Below are 22,453 nucleotides of genomic sequence, written 5' to 3' on the forward strand. Positions count from 1 at the left end.
AATCCCACAGCTGGGCGTACACAATGAGGAAATCAGAATTGAAAGAGACACGTTGGGATCTCCCCAAGAGAACATTGGGGTCAATGTTCATCACACTACTGTTTACAATAGCTAGGACATGGAGGCAATCTAGATGTCTACTGGCAGACGAATGGATAAGAAAGCTGTGGTATATATACACAATGGAATATTACTCAGCTATTAAAAATAATGCATTTGAATCAGTTCTAATGAGATGGATGAAACTGGAGCCTATTATACAATGAAGTAAGTCAGAAAGGAAAACACCAATATAGTATATTAACGCGTATATATGGACTTTAGAAAGATGGTAATGATGACCCTATAGGCGAGACAGCAAAAGATACACCAGTGTAAAGAACAAACTTTTGGACTCTGTGGGAGAAGGCAAGGGTGTGATAATTTGAGAGAATAGCATTGAAACATGTATATTACCATATGTGAAATAGATGACCAGTCCAAGTTCGATGCATGAAACAGGCCACTGAAAGCCAGTGCACTGGGACAACCTTGAGGGATGGGATGGGGAGGAAGGTGGGAGAGGGGTTCAGGATGGGGGACACAAGTACACCCATGGCTGATTTCATGTCAATGTATGGCAAAAACCACTATAATATTGTAAAGTAGTTAGCCTCCAATTAAATTAATTAATTTTAAAAAAATTCAGGAGTTTCAGCTATAAAAAGGAACGAATTTGGTCGGTTCTAGTGAGGTCGATGAACTTAGAGTCTGTAAGTAAGTCAGACAAATATCATGTATTATCACATATATATGGAATCTAGAAAAATGATACTGATGAACCTATTTGCAGGGGAGCAATAGAGACACAGACATAGAGAATAGACTTGTGGACACAGCGGGGGAAGGAGAAGGTGGGACAAATTGAGAGAGTAGCATTGAAACATACATTGCCATAGCCAGTGGGAATTTGCTGTATGACATAGGTAGCTCAAGCAGTGCTCTGTGACAACCCAGAGGAGTGGGATAGGGTGGGAGGTGTGAGGGAGGTTAAAGAGGGAGGGGACATATGTAAACCTATGGCTGGTTGACTGGATGTTTGGCAGAAACCAACAAAACATTGTAAAGCAATTAACAATCTATGTTGTATGTATAACATATCTCTAACCTAGTCTTAGTGGTTCTCAGACTTAAAGAGACTATGCTAAACCCTTTGACTGTGTGGATCACAGCAAGCTGTGGAAAATTCTTAAAGACATGGGAATACCAGACCACCTTACTTGCCTCCTGGGAAACCTGTATGTGGGTCAAGAAGCACCAGTTAGAACCAGACATGGACTGGTTCAAAATTGGTAAAGGAGTACGTCAAGGCTGTATACTGTCACCATGTTTATTTAATTTATATGCAGAGTACACCATGCGAAATGCTGGGCTGGATGAAGCACAAGCTGGAATCAAGACCGCAGAGAGAAGTATCAATAACCTCAGATATGCAGATGACACCACCCTAATGGCAGAAAGCGAAGAGGAACTAAAGAGCCTCTTGATGAAGGTGAAAGAGGAGAGTGAAAAAGCTGGTTTGAAACTTAACATTGAAAAAACTAAGACCATGGTATCTGGTCCCATAACTTCAGGGCAAACAGAAGGGGGAAAAATGTAAACAGTGGCTGACTTTATTTTTGGGGGGCTCCAAAATCACTGCAGAAAGTGACTACAGCCATGAAATGAAAAGACACTTGCTCCTTGAAAGAAAAGCTATGACAAACCTAGACAGCATATTAAAAAGCAGAGACATCACTTTGCCAACAAAGGTCCGTATAGTCAAAGCTATGGTTTTTCCAGTAGTCACATTTGGATCATAAAGAAGAAGGCTGAGTGCCAAAGAATTGATATTTTTGAACTATGGTGTTGGAGAAGACTCTTGAGAATCTCTTGGACTGCAAGGAGATCAAACCAGTCCATCCTAAAGGAAAGCAACCCTGAATACTCATTGGAAGGACACATGCTGAAGCTGAAGCTCCCAATACTTTGGTCATTTGATGCAAAGAGCCAACTCACTGGAAAAGACCTTGATGCAGGGAAAGATTGAGGGCAGGAGGAGAAGGGGGCAACAGAGGATGAGATGGTTAGATGGCATCACTGACACAATGGACATGAGTTTGAGTAAATTCTGGGAGATAGTGAAGGACAGGGAAGACTGGCGTGCTGCAGTCCATGGGGTCGCTGAATCAGACATGACTAACCAACAGCAATAAGAAAGAAAAAAAAGAGGGCCCAACATATGTTTACTAGATTTTATTTTAAGTAAAACAAAAATAAGTCAAACATTAAGATTTAGTATAAGAAAGAGAACCATAGAGTGTCTGGAAACAAGAAATTATAGTTGTGAAATCAAGGTTTACATTGGCAGCTAATTTTGTTAAGTGCCCAAAAATACAACAAATGGGGTTTTCATTGTTTTAAAAGTATCATTAATTATTACACAGGAAGTCTATTATTACAGGAAATTTAGATTAATGGCAGATTTCAAATAGGTTGAAAGTAAAAGGATGGATAAAGACAGCAACTATAACAAAACTATGTATAGAAGTTTATACCCCATCTATGAGAGGGAGGAACACTTTCTAGTTTATTTTATGAGGACAGTATTACCTTTACACAAAAGCCAGACAAAGACATTACACGCACAGGGAAAAAGAACAACAGGTCAATGTTTTTTATGAATATATATTCAAAGATCCTCAGTAAGACAAGAGCGAACCAAATCTAGCAACAGAGAAAAAGGATTTATCTTAGGAATGTAAGGTTAGCTTAACATTTGGGAATTAATTAATGTAGTACACTATTTTCCCCTTCATGGACAGTCTTGTTGTGGTGACAGGACACATTAATTGTCACATTAAAAAACTTATTATAATGGCAAATTCGTAAAGACAGAAGATAGAACAGACGTTGCCAGAGGCTGGGGGAAAGGATAATGGGGAGTTATTGTTTAAAGGGCAAAGAGTTTCTATTTCGGATGAGGAAAAATTTCTGGGGATAGTTAATGGTGATGGCTGCACAATGATGTGAATGTACTTAAATCCACTGAATTGTACCCTAATACTGGTTAAAATAGTAAGTTTTATGTATATTTGCCAATATCTATTTTTTTCAACAATTCTGAAAGTAAGATTCATCTTATTAATAATTGATATGTGAAGAGGAACTCAAAAGCCTCTTGATGAAAGTGAAAGTGGAGAGTGAAAAAGTTGGCTTAAAGCTCAACATTCAGAAAACGAAGATCATGGCATCCGGTCCCACCACTTCATGGGAAATATATGGGGAAACAGTGGAAACAGTGTCAGTCTTTATTTTTCTGGGCTCCAAAATCACTGCAGATGGTGACTGCAGCCATGAAATTAAAAGACGCTTACTCCTTGGAAGGAAAGTTATGACCAACCTAGTAATGTCAAAAGCAGAGACATTACTTTGCCAACAAAGGTCCGTCTAGTCAAGGCTATGGTTTTTCCCGTGGTCATGTATGGATGTGAGAGTTGGACTGTGAAGAAAGCTGAGCACCAAGATTGATGCTTTTGAACTGTGGTGTTGGAGAAGACTTGAGAGTCCCTTGGACTACAAGGAGATCCAATCAGTCCATTCTAAAGGAGATCAGCCCTGGGATTTCTTTGGAAGGTGTGATGCTAAAGCTGAAACTCCAATACTTTGGCCACCTCATGCGAAGAGTTGACTCATTGGAAAAGACTCTGATGCTGGGAGGGATTGGGGGCAGGAGGAGAAGGGGACGACAGAGGATGAGATGGCTGGATGGCATCACTGACTCGATGGACGTGAGTCTGAGTGAACTCCGGGGGTTGGTGATGGACAGGGAGGCCTGGTGTGCTGCAATTCATGGGGTCGCAAAGAGTCGGACATGACTGAGCGACTGAACTGAACTGAACTGAAACTGATGGCAGTAGTTTTCTTTTCTATTGAAAAGTTGATATTATGTTGGTGTACATATTATTATAATTAATAATATCTTAAAGGAAACTTGAATATATTGAAAATTAATGAAAACTGAGGTGAAAACATCATATATTTTACATTGGACAAGGCATTCTATCATATGAATTGGCAAAGTGACAGACAATGAACCCCTTCATGGATCACAGCCTTGTTGTGGGGCAGATCAGATCAGTCGCACAGTCGTGTCCGACTCTTTGTGACCCCATGAATCACAGCACACCAGGCCTTCCTGTCCATTACCAACTACCGGAGTTCACTCAGACTCACGTCCATCGAGTCGGTGATGCCATCCAGCCATCTCATCCTCTGTCGTCCCCTTCTCCTCCTGCCCTCAATCCCTCCCAGCATCAGAGTCTTTTCCAATGAGTCAACTCTTCGCATGAGGTGGCCAAAGTATTGGAGTTTCAGCTTTAGCATCATACCTTCCAAAGAAATCCCAGGGCTGATCTCCTTTAGAATGGACTGGTTGGATCTCCTTGTAGTCCAAGGGACTCTCAAGAGTCTTCTCCAACACCACAGTTCAAAAGCATCAATTCTTCGGTGCTCAGCTTTCTTCACAGTCCAACTCTCACATCCATACATGACCACGGGAAAAACCATAGCCTTGACTAGACGGACCTTTGTTGGCAAAGTAATGTCTCTGCTTTTGACATTACTAGGTTGGTCATAACTTTCCTTCCAAGGAGTAAGCGTCTTTTAATTTCATGGCTGCAGTCACCATCTGCAGTGATTTTGGAGCCCAGAAAAATAAAGACTGACACTGTTTCCACTGTTTCCCCATATATTTCCCATGAAGTGGTGGGACCGGATGCCATGATCTTCGTTTTCTGAATGTTGAGCTTTAAGCCAACTTTTTCACTCTCCACTTTCACTTTCATTTTCATCAAGAGGCTTTTGAGTTCCTCTTCACTTTCTGCCATAAGGGTGGTATCATCTGCATATCTGAGGTTACTGATATTTCTCCTGGCAATCTTGATTCCAGCTTGTGTTTCTTCCAGTCCAGCATTTCTCATGATGTACTCTGCATATAAGTTAAATAAACAGGGTGACAATATACAGCCTTGACATATTTATTTGGAACCAGTCTGTTGTTCCATGTCCAGTTCTAACTGTTGCTTCCTGACCTGCATACAGATTTCTCAAGAGGCAGATCACGTGGTCTGGTATTCCCATCTCTTTCAGAATTTTCCACAGTTTATTGTGATCCACACAGTCAAAGGCTTTGGTATAGTCAATAAAGCAGAAATAGATGTTTTTCTGGAACTCTCTTGCTTTTTCCATGATCCAGCGGATGTTGGCAATTTGATCTCTGGTTCCTCTGCCTTTTCTAAAACCAGCTTGAACATCTGAAAGTTCACGGTTCACATATTGCTGAAGCCTGGCTTGGAGAATTTTGAGCATTACTTTACTAGCGTGTGAGATGAGTCCAATTGTGCAGTAGTTTGAGCATTCTTTGGCATTGCCTTTCTTTGGGATTGGAATGAAAACTGACCTTTTCCAGTCCTGTGGCCACTGCTGAGTTTTCCAAATTTGCTGGCATATTGAGTGCAGCACTTTCACAAATCATCTTCCAGGATTTGGAATAGCTCAACTGGAATTCTATCACCTCCACTAGCTTTGTTCGTAGTGATGCTTTCTAAGGCCCACTTGACTTCACATTCCAGGATGTTTGGCTCTAGGTCAGTGATCACACCATCGTGATTATCTGGGTCATGAAGATCTTTTTTGTAGAGTTCTTCTGTGTATTCTTGCCATCTCTTCTTAATATCTTCTGCTTCTCTTAGGTCCATACCATTTCTGTCCTTTATCGAGCCCCTCTTTGCATGAAATGTTCCTTTGGTATCTCTGATTTTCTTGAAGAGATCTCTAGTCTTTCCCATTCTGTTGTTTCCCTCTATTTCTTTGCATTGATTGCTGAAGAAGGCTTTCTTATCTCTTCTTGCTATTCTTTGGAACTCTGCATTCAGATGTTTATATCTTTCCTTTTCTCCTTTGCTTTTCACTTCTCTTCTTTTCACAGCTATTTGTAAGGCCTCCCCAGACAGTCATTTTGCTTTTTTGCATTTCTTTTCCATGGGGATGGTCTTGATTCCTGTCTCCTGTACAATGTCACAAACCTCATTCCATAGTTCATCAGGCACTCTATCTATCAGATCTAGGCCCTTAAATCTGTTTCTCACTTCCACTGTATAATCATAAGGGTTTGATTTAGGTCATACCTGAATGCTTTAGTGGTTTTCCCTACTGTCTTCAATTTAAGTCTGAATTTGGCAATAAGGAGTTCATGATCTGAGCCACAGTCAGCTCCTGGTCTTGTTTTTGCTGACTGTATAGAGCTTCTTCATCTTTGGCTGCAAAGAATATAATCAGATTTTGGTATTGACCATCTGGTGATGTCCATGTATAGAGTCTCCTCTTTGTGTTTTTGGAAGAGGGTGTTTGTTATGACCAGTGCATTTTCTTGGCAAAACTCTATTAGTCTTTGCCCTGCTTCATTCCGTATTCCAAGGCCAAATTTGCCTGTTACTCCAGGTGTTTCTTGATTTCCTACTTTTGCATTCCAGTCCCCTATAATGAAAAGGACGTCTTTTTTGGGTGTTAGTTCTAAAAGGTCTTGTAGGTCTTCATAGAACCGTTCAACTTCAGCTTCTTCAGTGTTACTGTTTGGGGCATAGACTTGGATTACCATAATATTGAATGGTTTGCCTTGGAAACGAACAGAGGTCATTCTGTCGTTTTTGAGATTGCATCCAAGTACTGCATTTCAGAAACTTTTGTTGACTATGATGGCTATTCCATTTCTTCTGAGGGATTCCTGCCCGCAGTAGTAGATATAATGGTCATCTGAGTTAAATTCACCCATTCCAGTCCATTTGAGTTTGCTGATTCCTAGAATGTCGATATTCACTCTTGCCATCTCTTGTTTGACCACTTTCAATTTGCCTTGATTTATGGACCTAACATTCCAGGTTCCTATGCAATATTGCTCTTTACAGCATCGGACCTTGCTTCTATTACCAGACACATCCACAGCTGGGTATGCTTTTTGCTTTAGCTCCATCCCTTTATTCTTTCTGGAGTTATTTCTCCACTGATCTCCAGTAGCATATTGGGCACCTACTGACCTAGGGAGTTTGTCTTTCAGTATCCTATCATTTTGCCTTTTCATACTGTTCATGGCGTTCTCAAGGCAAGAATACTGAAGTGGTTTGCCATTCCCTTCTCCAGTGGACCACATTCTGTCAGATCTCTCCACCATGAGCCGCCCGTCTTGGGTTGCCCCACGGGCATGGCTTAGTTTCAATGAGTTAGACAAGTCTGTGGTCCTAGTGTGATTAGATTGACTAGTTTTCTCTGAGTATGGTTTCAGTGTGTCTGCCCTCTGATGCCCTCTTGCAACACCTACCATCTTACTTGGGCAGGGGCTTGCATAAGTCATTCAATCTGTGAGCCATGCCATGCAGGGCCAACCAACAGATGGGTCTAACTGAAGAGTTCTGACAAAATGTGGTCCACAGGAGGAGGAGTTGGCAACCCACTCCAATATTCTTGCCCGGAGAACCCAATGGACAGTATGAAAAGGCAAAAAGATATGACACCAGAAGATGAGCCCCCCCCCAGGTAGGAAGGTGTCCAATATGCTATTGGGGAAGAGTGGAGGGCAATTATGAATAGCTCCAGAAAGAATGAAGCGGCTGGGTCAAAGGGAGAACAACACTCACCTGTGGAGGTATCTGGTGGTGAAAGTAAAGTCTGACGATATAAAAAACAATGCTGCATAAGAACCTGGAATGTAAGGTCCATGAATCAAGGTAAATTAGATGTGGACAAGAAGGAGATGGCAAGAGTGAACATTGACATCTTAGGAATCAGTGAACTAAAATGGATGGGAATGGGCAAATTTAATTCAGATAACTATAATGTCTACTACTGTGGGCAAGACTCCCTTAGAAGAAGTGGAGTAGCTCTCACAGTCAATAAAAGAGTCCACAATGCAGTACCTGGGTGCATCCTCAAAAATGATAGAAAGATCCTGGTTCATTTCCAAGGCAAACCATTCAATATCAGAGTAATCCAAGTCTATGCCCAAACACTGATGCTGAAGAAACTGAAGTTGACCGGTTCTATGAAGACCTACAACACCTTCTAGAGCTAACACCAAAAAAGATGTCCTTTTCATCCTTGGGGATTGAAATACAAAAGTAGGAAGTCAAGAGATACCTGGAGTAACAGGCAAGTTTGGCTTTGGAGTACAAAATGAAGCAGGATAGAAGCTAACAGAGTTTGCCAAGAAAACACACTGATCATAGCAAACACCCTTTTCCAACAACACAAGAGATGACTCTATACATGGACATCACCAGGTGGTCAATACTGAAATTGATTACGTTCTTTGAAGCCACAGATGGAGAAGCTCTATATAGTCAGTAAAAACAAGACCTGGAGCTGATTGTGGCTCATATCATGAGCTCCTTATTGAAAACTTCATGCTTAAATTGAAGAAAGTAGGGAAAACCACTAGGCAATTCAGGTATGACCCAAATCAAATCCCTTATACAGTGATGTGACAGATAGATTCAAGGGGTTAGATCTGATAGACAGAGTGCCTGAAGAACTATGGACAGAAGTTTGTAACACTGAACTGGAGGCAGTGACCAAAACCATCTCAAAGGAAAAGAAATCCAAGAAAGCAAAGTGGTTGTTTGAGGAGGCTTTACAAATAGCTGAGGAAAGAAGAGAAGTGAAAGGTAAGGAAGAAAAGGGAAAATATACCCAACTGAATGCAGAATTCCAGAGAATAGCGAGGAAGAATTAAGAAGGCCTTCTTAAATGAATAATGCAAAGAAATAGAGGAAAATAATAGAACGAGAAAGACTAGAGATCTCTTCAAGAAAATTGGAGATATCAAGGGAATATTTCATGCAAGTATGGGCATGAAAAGGACAGAAATGGTAAGGACCTAACAGAAGAAGAAGAGATTAAGAAGAGGTGGCAAGAATACACAGAAGAACTGTATAAGAAAGGTCTTAAAGACCCAGATAACCACAATGGTGTGGGCACCCAGCTAGAGCCAGACATTCTGGAGTGTGAAATCAAGTGGGCATTAGGAAGCATTGGAAGTCTCACCCATGGAGCAGATGTGCTGCCTGGGACCCTTTCCCAGTTGGGACTCCAGATGTGCTGTGGCACGGGACTTTCCAGTTTAAGTCCGGATGTTGGTCAAAACCCAATTTGGTGATGTACTCTCTGCTCTTTTTATTTCTCTTTTATTTTAATGTTATTATATTGAAAGTAAGGTAGATAGTTCTCTAATAAATATCTATTATTTATCTGTATATAATAAGTGGCTTATTTTGTTAACAAATCCTTTGAACCTCAGATGAAAGTGAAAACTTTCCACAAAACATTAATTGGTGCTGTGAGCAGGATCTGTGAGACAAAATGCCACTCAGAAAAGAAAGAGATTAAGGTTGATGAAGTTGATGAAGTTTTTATTCCTAGATGGGAAGATTCACCCTATTGCTCGTTAGCTAGTGAATGGAATGTATTCACTGGATTATGTGAGAATTGGAACCTTAAATTAAAGCAGGCAAAACCTTTAGAGGGCTTCTCTGGTAGCTCAACTGGTAAAGAATCCACCTGCAATGCAGGAAACCCTGGTTTGATTCCTGGGTTGGGACAATTGGCCAGAGAAGGGATAGGCTACCCACTCCAGTATTCTTGGGCTTCCCTGTGGCTCAGCTGATAAAAAAATCCACCTGCAATGCAGGAAACCTGCCTTCAATCCCTGGGTTGGGAAGATTCCCCAGAGAAGGGAAAGGCTGCCCACTCCAGTATTCTGGCCTGGAGAATCCCATGGACTGTATAGTCCACGGGGTTGCAAAGAGTTAGACACAACTGAGCAACTTTCACTAGGAATCATTACTGTTAATATGAACAAAGATAGTGAAAGTGATGGAATTCCAGCTGAACTATTTAAAATCCTAAAAGATGATGCTGTTAAAGCACTGCACTCAATATGTCAGCAAGTTTGGAAAAATCAGCAGGGGCCAGAGAAATTGGAACAGGTCAGTTTTCATTCCAATATCAAAGAAGGGCAATGCCAAAGAATGTTCAAACTACCACACAATTGCACTCATTTCACATCCTAGCAAGGTTATGCTCAAAATCTGTCAAGCTAGGCTTCAGTAGTACATGAACTGAGAATTGTTAGATATACAAGCTGGGTTTAGAAAAGGCAGAGGAACCAGAGATCAAATTGGCAACATTCGTTGGATCATGGAGAAAACAAGGGAATTCCAGAAAAGACATCTACTTCTGCTTCATTGACTATGCTAAAGTCTTTGGTTGTGTGGATCACAACAAACTGTGGAAAATTCTCAAAGACACTGGAATACCAACTCACCTTACCTGCCTCCTGTGAAACCTGTATGAGTCAAGAAGCCACAGTTAGAACTAACATCGAATAATTGACTGGTTAAAAATTGGGAAAGTGGTATGCCAAAGTTGTATATTGTCTCCTTGCTTATTTAACTTCTATGCAAAGTACCTCATGTAAAATGCTGGAATCAAGCTTGCTGGGGGAAATATCAATAACCTCAGATATGCAGATGATACCACTTTAATGTCAGAAAATGAAGAATAACTATGGTGCCTCTTGGACATGAAAGAGAAGAGTGAAAAAGCTGGCTTGAAACTCAACATTGAAAAAAACTAAGATCATGGCATCACTTCATAGCAAATAGAAGGGGAAAAGTGGAAGCAGTGGCAGATTTTACTTTCTCAGGCTCCAAAATCATTGTGGACGGTGACTGCAGCCATGACATTAAAAGACACTTGCTCCATGGAAGGAAAGCGATGACAAACCTAGACAGCACATGAAAAACCAGAGACATCACTGCCAACAAAGGTCCATATAGTCAAAGCTATGGTTTTTCCAGGAGTCATGTATGGATGTGAGAGGTGGACTATAAAGAAGGCTGATCACCAAAGAATTGATGCTTTCAAACTGTGGTGCTGGAGAAGACTCTTGAGAGTCTCTTGGACTGCAAGGAGATCAAACCAGTCATTCTTGAAGAAAATCAACCTTGAATTGGAAGGACTGATGCTGAAGCTAAAGCTCCAGTACTTTGGCCACCTGATGGGAAGAGTCAACTCACTAGAAAAGACCCTGATTCTGGGAAAGACTGAGGGCAGGAGAAGAAGAGGACGACAGAGGATGAGATGGTTGGATGGCATCACCAACTCAATGGACATGAATCTGAGCAAACTCTGGGAGACAGTGAAAGACAGGGAGGCCTGACATGCTATAGTCCATGGGGTTGCAAAGAGTTGGATATGACTGAGTGACTGAAAAACAACATGTATGGTTGTGAGAGTTGGACCATAAAGAGAGCTGATTGCCGAAGATTCGTTGCTTTCAAATTGTGGTGCTAGAAAAGACTCCTGAGAGTCCCTTGGACAGCAAGAGAGATCAAACCAGTCAATCCTATAGGAAATCAATCCTGAATATTCATTGGAAGGATTGAGGCTGAAGCCAAAGCTCCAATACTCTGGCCACATGATAGGAGGAGCTGACCCATTGGGAAAGATCCTGATGCTGGGAAAGATTGAGGGCGGGAGGAAAAGGGGATGACAGAGGACCAGATGGTTTGATGGCATCACCAACTCAATGGACATGAATTTGAGTAAACTCCGGGAGATAGTGAAGGACAGGGAATTTGGTGTGCTGCAGTCCATGGCATGGCAAAGAGTTGGACATGACTTAGCAACTGAAGAACAATGACTGTATTGGGCTGACCTGGATAACTCAGGATCATCTTCCTATTGTAAGGTCAGTATATTTGTAGGTTCTAACCATTATAACATGGATGTATTTGAGTGGGGGCATTATTTTGCTTATGGCTATACCATGTTAATAGAATAAAGGATAAAAATGACATAATCATTTCAAAAGACACAGAAAAGACATTTGATAAAGTCCAACATTCATGATAAAAACATTTAGCATACTAGAAACAGAAAGGAACTTCTTCAACCTGATAAAGGGCATCTATGAAAAAGCTGCCACTAACGTCATCCTTCCTGGTGAGAGACTAACTACTTTCCCCCTAAGATCAGGGAACAAATACAAGGATTTCTGCTTTTGCCATTTCTATACTACGGTACACTGGAGGTTCTAACTATGGAAATTAGGGAAGAAAAAGAAAAATCATTCATGTTGGAAAGGAAAAAGTAAAACTTTTTAAAATTGTAGTTAAATAATACAGTTTATAGAATTTTCTAAGGAATCTACTAAAAATTAGAATAAATCAGTTCAGAAACATTGCAGTGCATAAGATCAATATACAAAAATAAATTTATTTCTAAACAATGAGCAATCCAAAAATTGCAAGTAGTTCTTTGTCCCTTTCATGTTTGCCCATTTCTTCTCCCCTCTAATCATAAAAGAACTAATTGAAATGAAATCAGTAAGCAATTGAAATGAATACCTGACTTATGCTCTCCTGAGTGCACATTGTGCCTTATCTAACCTGTTGATTCTTTTCCTGGATAAAAAAGAAGTCAGAGTAAAGAATTAAGTAGTTTAAAAAATGACTGGTTCTTTAACCCCAGAAGTCCCCTTAGCAATCCTGCAGGCAGATCATGCTGGCAAGGTTTTCTTCTCTCTGAAGAAAGAGTCAGCCAGTCTGCACTCTATGGAGAATGATGTAAAACCCATCCCCCTACCTTGATGTGTCACTAAGATTCTTTCTCCCATCTTTCCCTTTAAAAACTATCATTGCTGAGCAGAATCCTTGGAGTTGGTCTCTGGACATGAGTCCACCATCTTCCTCGATTGCCACCTTTTGCTTTCTTTCTTCTTCTCCTTCATTCAGTTCAGTTGCTCAGTCTTGTCCAACTCTGCAATCCCATGAACTGCAGCACGCCAGGCCTCCCTGTCCATCACCAACTCCCAGAGTCCACTCAAACCTATGTCCATTGAGTCGGTGATGTCATCCAACCATCTCATCCTCTGTTGTCCCCTTCTCTTCCTGCCCTCAATCTTTCCCAGCATCAGGTTCTTTTCAAATGAGTCGGCTCTTCGCATCAGGTGGCCAAAGTATTGGAGTTTGAGCTTCAACATCAGTCCTTCCAATGAAAACCCAGGACTGATCTCCTTTAGGATGGACTGGTTGGATCTCCTTGCACTCCAAGGGACTCTCAAGAGTCTTCTCTAACACCACAGTGCAAAAGCATCAATTTTTCGGCACTCAGCTTTCTTTATAGTCCAACTCTCACATCCATACATGACCACTGGAAAAACCATAGCCTTGACTAGACGGGCCTTTTGCAAAGTAATATCTCTGCTTTTTAATATGCCATCTAGGTTGGTCATAACTTTTCTTCCAAGGAGTAAGCGTCTTTTAGTTTCATGGCTGAAACCACCATCTGCAGTGATTTTGGAGCCCAGAAAAATAAAGTCAGCCATTGTTTCCACTGTTTCCCCATCTATTTGTCATGAAGTGATGGGACCAGATGCCATGATCTTCGTTTTCTGAATGTTGAGCTTTAAGCCAACTTTTTCACTCTCCTCTTTTCACTCTCATCAAGAGACTCTTTAGTTCTTCTTCACATGTGGTCCACTGGAGAAGGGAATGACAAACCACTTCAGTATTCTTGCCTTGAGAACCCCATCAACAGTATGAAAAGGCAAAAAGATAGGATACTGAAAGATGAACTCCTCAGGTCGGTAGGTGCCCAATATGCTACTGGAGATCAGTGGAGAAATAACTTCAGAAAGAATAAAGGGATGAAGTGAAAGCAAAAAACAACACCCAGTTGTGGATGGGACTGGTGATAGAAGTAAGGTTCGATGCTGTAAAGAGCAGTATTGCATAGGAACCTGGAATGTTAGGTCCATGAATCAAGGCAAACTGGAAGTGGTCAAACAGGAGATGACAAGAGTGAACATCAACATTCTAGGAATCAGTGAACTAAGATGGACTGGAATGGGTGAATTTAACTCAGATGACGAAGCGTTTACTTTGAAAAAATTAGAGTGTTCAAAGCAGGCCCGAGCCGCCTGGATACCGCAGCTAGGAATAATGGAATAGGACCGCGGTTCTATTTTGTTGGTTTTCGGAACTGAGGCCATGATTAAGAGGGACGGCCGGGGGCATTCGTATTGCGCCGCTAGAGGTGAAATTCTTGGACCGGCGCAAGACGGACCAGAGCGAAAGCATTTGCCAAGAATGTTTTCATTAATCAAGAACGAAAGTCGGAGGTTCGAAGACGATCAGATACCGTCGTAGTTCCGACCATAAACGATGCCGACTGGCGATGTGGCGGCGTTATTCCCATAGTAGGAAAAAAGATGCTTCTGATGATCTAGATGATTTGAATTTCTTTTATCAGAAGAAAAAGAAGAAAAAATCAAAAAAGATATTTGATATTGATGAAGCTGAAGAAGGTATAAAGGACCTTAAGATTGAAAGTGATGTTCAGGAACCAGCTGAACCAGAGGAAGATCTTGACATTATGCTTGGCAATAAAAAGAAGAAAAAGAAGGTTGTCAAGTTCCCTGATGAGGATGAAGTACTAGAGAAAGATGAAGCTTTAGAAGATGAAGACAGCAAAAAAGATGATGGTATCTCATTCAGTAACCAGACAGGCCCTGCTTGGGCAGGCTCAGAAAGAGACTACACATATGAAGAGCTACTGAATCGAGTGTTCAACATCATGAGGGAAAAGAATCCAGATATGGTAGCTGGAGAGAAGAGGAAATTTGTCATGAAACCACCACAGGTTGTTCGAGTAGGAACCAAGAAAACTTCTTTTGTCAACTTTACAGACATCTGTAAACTATTACATCGTCAGCCTAAACATCTCCTTGCATTTTTATTGGCTGAATTGGGTACAAGTGGTTCTATAGATGGTAATAATCAACTTGTAATTAAAGGAAGATTCCAACAGAAACAGATAGAAAATGTTTTGAGAAGATATATCAAGGAATACGTCACCTGTCACACGTGCCGATCACCAGACACAATCCTGCAAAAGGACACCCGACTCTATTTCTTACAGTGCGAAACTTGTCATTCTCGATGCTCTGTTGCCAGCATCAAAACTGGCTTCCAGGCTGTCACAGGCAAGCGAGCACAGCTCCGTGCCAAAGCTAACTAATTTGCTAATCACCACTGATTTTGCAAAGTGTGTTGTGGAGATTTGGCTGGACAGGTTTACCATCAGAGTGGATATACCACTGTATTAAAAACAAGATAGAAAAGCTGCCAAGTTCTTTGGCGTGTGGCTGGTTGGTCTGAAATTCTTGCAAGATGCCGTTGCTGAAGCTGTTGACATACTCATTGCCTACTTTAACAACTGTCAGAGAAACATGATGGGGTAAGGTGGTGCTTTTTTAAAATCGTTCATAGACTTCTGTAAAATGCAAGATAAATTAAAGTTATTATAACAGTGAAAAAAAAAAAATAACTCAGATGACCATTTTATCTACTACTGTGGGCATGAATCCCTTAGAAGAAATGGAGTAGCCATCACAGTCAACTAAAGAGTCTGAAATGCAGTACTTGGATGCAATCTCAAAAACGACAGAATGATCTCTGTTCGTTTCTAAGGCAAACCATTCAATATTATGGTAATCCAAGTCTATGCCCCGACCAGTAACTCTGAAGAAGCTGAAGTTGAACAGTTCTATGAAGACCTTCAAGACCTTCTAGAACTAACACCCCCAAAAGACGTCCTTTTCATTATAGGGGACTGGAATGCAAAAGTAGGAAGTTAAGAAACACCTGGAATAACAGGCAAATTTGGTCTTAGAGTACAGAATGAAGCAGGGCAAAGGCTAATAGAGTTCTGCCAAGAGAACGCACTGGTCGTAGCAAACACCCTCTTCCAACAACAAAAGAGAAGACTCTCCTTCATTATTATTATATTATTTTGGCCATACCAGGCGGCTTGCAGGATCTTAGTTATCCCACCAGGGATCAAACCCAGGCCCTTGGCAGTGAAAGCATGGAGTCCTAACCTCTGGAATGCCAGGGAATTCCTCCAAGCTTTCTGATTAAAGCACTTTCTTTTCTAATGACACTTGCCTCCTGAGTTACTGGCATGTGAGAGGCAAGCAGCCAAACCTGGGTTTGGTTACAAAATGAAATTAAGAAAATAATTTCATTTATATTACCATCAAAAAGAATACTTAGGAATAAGTTTAACAAAATAAGTGAAAACTTATACTTAGCTCAGCGCCAAAGAATTGATGCTTTTGAACTGTGGTGTTGGAGAAGACTCTTGAGAGTCCCTTGGACTGCAAGGAGATCCAACCAGTCCATTTTAAAGGAGATCAGTCCTGGGTGTTCTTTGGAAGGACTGATGCTAAAGCTGAAACTCCAATACTTTGGCCACCTCATGCCAAGAGCTGACTCATTGGAAAAGACTCTGATGCTGGGAGGGATTGGGGGCAGGAGGAGAAGGGGACGACAGAGGATGAGATGGCTGGATGGCATCACTGACTCGAAGGACATGAGTTTGAGTGAACTCTGGGAGTTGGTGATGGACAGGGAGGCCTGGCATGCTCCAATTCATGGGGTTGCAAAGAGTCGGACATGACTAAGTGACTGAACTGAGCTGATATTCTGAAAACTACAAAAGACTGTTGAAAGAAATGAAAGTAGGTCTAATAAATGTGAAGATGTCCATTTATTCAAAGATCAGAATAAATGATTCATGTATCATTATCCATTTTTTCATAGATCAGAAGAGTTTTCGTTAAGATGGCAGTACTCCCCAAACTGATCTACAGATTCAATGCCATCCTTAGCAAAATGCCACCTAATTTTTAAAAAAGAAATTGACAAAACAATCCTAGTATTTACACAGGAATTTAAAGGAATCAGAACAGTCAATACGGTTTTGAAAAAGAACAAAATGGGAAACATATACTTCCTGATATACTTTAGTTGGTGTTTCTAAGACTATTTTGGCATATTTACTAATTATGAATTTATTATCAAATATATGTAAATATTTAACTTCTGATTATATATTTCTGTCATTCTTCTGTAGGAATCTACTATTACACATATATATATATAGAAAAACACTTTTCCCTCTAGCTCTGAGTATACAGTGTATATTAATGTAATTACAAATTTTGATGCTAGAGGGCAGTTGCCTAATTGTGTCTGACTCTTTGCAACCCCATGGACTATAGCATGCCAGGCCTCCCTGTCCCTCACCATCTCTTGGAGTCTGCCTAAGTTCATGTCCATTGCATTGCTTATGCCATCCAGCCATCTCATCCTCTGATGCCCTCATCTCTTTCTGCCCTTAATCTTTTCCAGTGTTACATTACTCAGTCTATTCAGGCAGCTTTTCCTCATAAATATATAGAGTACTCAGGGCAGTGAGTTAATAGTAGGAATATTTGATGCCTGTAAGTTTCTTATGCTATAGGGAGAAACTGTGGCGTCTCTAAGTATTTCATGGTCTCTTGCCAGAGTATTTTGTAGAAACTGTGGAAGAGGAAAAAAAATTCTTTACCCTTCTGAGCTCTTGGCTGAGATCCCCTTGTAACCAAAGATGAATTAACAAAAGAAAAACAAACAGAAGTTTATCAACAAGAATACTTCATGTATATATGGGAGATAAATCAGGAAAAATGAGTAAACTCCTTGAGATGGCCCAAGTTACCACCATTTTCAGCAAAAGACAATTGAGAGATGTTGGGATTGTTGGGAAACTGGTTATGGAAAGTTACCAGTAAAAGTACAATTAACAGGGTAATGAAACCAAACTCTGCCAGGCCCTCCTAGGTACAAGTCCCTCCTTGTCTCCCACTTCTTATTTATAGAAAAACTTTGTGTCTATTAGGCCTTCCTTGAGTTCCAAAGAATAGACTTAAACAGTTAATGATTAGAGAAATAGAAAATGCAGAAACAAAGAAAGCAATCAAGCAAGAAAAGTAATAATAGCTTGAACAATAGAGTCACAGGACTCCTAGTTCCTCCTGAAGGGATACAGATAACAATCTGATGCATATCTTTGAGTTTTTCTGCAGAAACTAACACCCCTTTCACCAAGTGGAAGATGTTGACTACATGATGACCACCAGCATTCTGGCTGATCCCAGACTGGCTGAAACCAGGAGATTGATGATTGAGATTCCCAAAACATCAACCTGCTATTTCACCACCAACCAATCAGAAAAACATGCATGAGTTGATCATGCACCCTGTGACCCTCATCACTTATGTTGCCTTTAATAACCCTTGGCTGAAAGCTATCAGGGAGTTCCTGCCTTTTGAGAATCAGCTGTCCATGCTTCTTGCTTGGCACCCTGCACCTTCCCTCACTACAACCTGGTGTCAGGATTGGCTTTGCAGCACATGGGGTGAAGAGACCCGATTTCAGTTTGGTAACAGTAAGATTCACTATGAAGATTTAAAGTGCCTTATCCACTGAATATGATTCTGATTTAGAGTCACCCCTCTCTTCTCACTTTTACTCTCCTCTTGGTACAGAGAGGGAGACAAGGAGGGAGACATTTTACAAATGAAGATTTTCTTTAAAAATGTAAACTCTCTTCACAAAAGGATAACTTCTCTTTTCAGAGCTCCTCCAGTGTCTGCTGATTCTCAGGGAAAATGGCTTAAAATAATCCTTATGCCAAAGAGGCATATTTGGGGTGGCTTATTCTGCTACTTGGGCTTCTCTGGTGGCTCAGTGTAAAGAACACACCTGCCAATGCAGGAGACCTGGGTTCGATCCCAGGGTCTGAAAGATCCCCCAGAGAAGAAAATGGCAACCCACTGCAGCATTCTTGCTGGGAAATCCCATGGATAGAGGAGCCTGGCAGTCAGACTTGACTAAGCAACTAAATAACAACAATTCTGCTACTCAACAAAACCAGACTCAGGACTGAAAAAGACTCTAAAGGTCATTTATACCAAATCACATTACTGATGCTTGATGTCACTCTCCTACTTCCTTCCCTCTCTACTAGTAGTTAAGCCACTTGACACCAAAGGCTTAGGAAATTGCTCTATTGGAAAAAGAAGTAGAGATTGTGGATTAGGTGATTTAGGTTTTTTACTTCCAGTTCTATTAGTACCTATTTCTAATATTTGGGACAAGCCACCTAAATTCACTAAACTGTGTAGATGACTTCTGAGGAATCTTTTACTTTACCATCTTTTAAAAAACCTATGACTAATGTAGATGGAGACCACTTTTTGAAAGAGATTCACTATGGTAGCTGTTGAAGCCCCAAGAAAAAGAAGAAACTATGGGAATATAAATTAACAAACTAAGTTTTTCAAATTATCAAGGGAATGTAATTAACACATTTTAATAAAATACACAGGTAAATAAGTGAGGCTGTGCACATTTTTTCTAATATGCCATTACAGTGTGTGGCATAAAGAAGTTCTGTCATGCTGGATTAGTAATAGATGACTAAAGAATGATGAAGAAACAGAATAATATAGGATATAGAAAATGAAATACATGAAATTTAAAAAGTGTCCTTGAAGCAAGGAATCAGCTTTAATTATAGGAAACTCTGAAACAAACCACTTGGCTCAATGTGGTAAATCTTGACATATTTATTATCCAGAAATCTAAAGAACTTGCTTGTAAAGTAATCAAGCTGAAACAAATCCTCAGATATCACTAAAATTTGAGTCAAGTCAACCAAAAGTGGCAGATTTCCTGTTGGGTTTTCCTGCCTTTCAATATAAACATAGGATGTTTGTGCTAATTGCTTTATTGCCCTTCTAAAATCTAAGCCTAGGTGGCTGTGAATACTGTGAAACATGTTTAGACAAGGTTAGAAATAGAAATGCATGTCCAATTAAGGAGATTAACAAAACTGTATGAGTTGATATTACTGAAAATCATAGCAGACATAACTGAATTTAAAATAATACATTTTAAAATTATTTTCCTGTTTTCCATAATGTCTATGATTTACAGTATTTTAAACAGCAGCTTTTTTGTCTTTTCTGCAGATATAAAATCAGAATGCTTCTAATAGTTTCAATACCTAATTTATAATGTATAGTTTTCCTTACAGTCTGATTGTAATGTTAAGAAATTTTATAAAAACTTAGAAACACGGAGGAGAAGATAAACTTATTAATTCAGGGAATCAGATGAGTAACTGCCAATTTGGGGTTCAGGTTGCTTTGAGGATAACGTAATACTAGAATTGCACAAACATATGTATATACATACATTCTTTTTTTAAAGTGGACAATTTTTAAAGTCTTTATTGAATTTGTTACAATATTACTTCTGTTGCATGTTTTAGTTTTTTGTCCTAGAAGCATGTGGGATCTTAGCTCCCTGAGGAGGAAGAGGAGGTTTAGTTCCTAGTTCAGTTCAGTTCAGTTCAGTCGCTCAGTCGTGTCCGACTCTTTGCGACCCCATGAATCGCAGCAGGCCAGGGCTCCCTATCCATCACCAACTCCCGGAGTTCACCCAAACTCATGTGAATCGAGTCAGTGATGCTATCCAGCCATCTCATCCTCTGTCGTCCCCTTCTCCTCCTGCCCCCCAATCCCTCCCAGCATCAGAGTCTTTTCCAATGAGTCAACTCTTTGCATGAGGTGGCCGAAGTACTGGAGTTTCAGCTTTAGCATCATTCCTTCCAAAGAAATCCCAGGGCTGATCTCCTTCAGAATGGACTGGATGGATCTCCTTGCAGTCCAAGGGACTCTCAAGAGTCTTCTCCAACACCACAATTGTGTCCAACTCTTGCGACCCCATGGACCGTAGCCTGCCAGGCTCCTCTGTCTATGGGATTCTCCAGGCAAGAATACTGGAGTGTGTTGCCATTTCCTTGTCCAGGGGATCTTCCTGACCCAGAAATTGAACCTAGGTCTCTTGCATTGCAGGCAGATTCTTTACCAACTGAGCTACAAGGAAACCCCCACCAGGGATCAAACCCACACCCCTCTGCATTGGAAGGTGAAGTCTTAACCACTGGACTGCCAGGGAAGTCCCGTACATACCTTCTTTTTACAGAATATAAATCATATTGTTTTATCTACTCATATGTGACAAATCACATGAATATAAAAGACGATGCACATACAGTGTTAGGATAGGAAAGAAGAAAGAACTTTCATTTATCAGGTTAAAAATAAAGCATTTGTCTTCTTTGGAGAAAAAAGAAATTAATAAACATAAGGTGAATATATTAACTCATTTTATTTTTATTGAACTATGGTGTTGGAGAAGACTCTTGAGAGTCCCTTGGACTGCAAGGAGATCCAACCAGTCCATCCTAAAGGAAATCTGTCCTGAATATTCATTGGAAAGACTGATGCTGAAGCTGAAACTCCAATATTTTGGCCACATAATGCGAAGAACTGACTCACTAGAAAAGACCCTGATGCTGGGAAAGGTTGAAGGAGGGAGAAGAAGGGGATGACAGAGGATGAGATGGTTGGATGGCATCACCAACTTAATGGACATGAGTTTGAGTCAACTCTGGGTGTTGGTTATGGACAGGGAGGCCTGGTGTGCTGCAGTCCATGGGGTCAAAAAGAGTTGGACACAATGAGTGACTGAACTGATTTATTTTTATCAATGATGGTAGCAAATTTCTAGGAATCAGCGAACTAAAATGGACTGGAAAGGGTGAATTTAACTCAGATGACCATTATATCTACTACTGCGGGCAGGAATCCCTCAGAAGAAATGGAATAGCCATCATGGTCAACAAAAGAGTCCAAAATGCAGTACTTGGATGCAATCTCAAAAACGACAGAGTGATCTCTGTTCGTTTCCAAGGCAAACCACTCGATATCACAGTAATCCAAGTCTATGCCCCAACCAGTAACACTGAAGAAGCTGAAGTTGAACGGTTCTATGAAGACCTACAAGACTTTTTAGAATTAACACCCCAAAAAGACGTCCTTTTCATTATAGGGGACTGGAATGCAAAAGTAGGAAGTCAAGAAACACCTGGAGTAACAAGCAAATTTGGCCTTGGAATATGGAATGAAGCAGGGCAAAGACTAATAGAGTTTTGCCAAGAAAATGCACTGGTCATAGCAAACACCCTCTTCCAACAACACAAGAGAAGACTCTACACATGGACATCACCAGATGGTCAACACTGAAATCAGACTGATTATATTCTTTGCAGCCAAAGATGGAGAAGCTCTATACAGTCAGCAAAAACAAGACCAGGAGCTGACTGTGGCTCAGACCATGAACTCCTTATTGCCAAATTCAGACTTAAATTGAAGAAAGTAGGGAAAACCACTAGACCATTCAGCTATGACCTAAATCAAATCCCTTATGATTATACAGTGGAAGTGAGAAATAGATTTAAGGGCCTAGATCTGATAGAGTGCCTGATGAACTATGGAGGGAGGTTTGTGACATTGTACGGGAGACAGGGATCAAGACCATCCCCATGGAAAAGAAATGCAAAAAAGCAAAATGGCTGTCT

At 40.6% G+C, this 22,453-nt stretch overlaps 2 protein-coding genes and 1 pseudogene across 5 annotated transcripts in view; 2 read left to right on the plus strand and 1 right to left on the minus strand.

Moving 5' to 3' along the window:
* Nucleotides 1–3,235, plus strand: part of ETFBKMT (electron transfer flavoprotein subunit beta lysine methyltransferase) — a 30,185-nt gene extending 26,950 nt beyond the window's left edge. Inside the window, exon 4 of the mRNA XM_070371304.1 lies at nt 1,389–3,235. Coding sequence (XP_070227405.1) covers nt 1,389–1,639 — 251 coding nt within the window. The 3' untranslated portion in view covers nt 1,640–3,235. The remainder of the gene's footprint in view (nt 1–1,388) is intronic.
* AMN1 (antagonist of mitotic exit network 1 homolog) overlaps nt 1–22,453 on the minus strand; it is a 67,902-nt gene that overhangs the window by 2,843 nt on the left and 42,606 nt on the right. The window contains exon 7 of one of the 4 annotated variants that reach the window (XM_070371308.1): nt 11,937–13,613. The exons of the other annotated variants lie outside the window; for them this stretch is intronic. Within the exon in view, the coding sequence (XP_070227409.1) occupies nt 13,600–13,613 (14 nt within the window). The 3' untranslated portion in view covers nt 11,937–13,599. Of the gene's footprint in view, nt 1–11,936; nt 13,614–22,453 lie in introns of those variants that run through there. 4 annotated transcript variants of the gene reach the window in all.
* LOC138987969 (eukaryotic translation initiation factor 2 subunit 2 pseudogene) lies at nt 14,001–15,259 on the plus strand (annotated as a pseudogene).

The sequence above is a fragment of the Bos mutus genome, chromosome 5 (assembly GCF_027580195.1).
Source record: "Bos mutus isolate GX-2022 chromosome 5, NWIPB_WYAK_1.1, whole genome shotgun sequence".
Lineage (NCBI taxonomy): Eukaryota > Metazoa > Chordata > Mammalia > Artiodactyla > Bovidae > Bos > Bos mutus.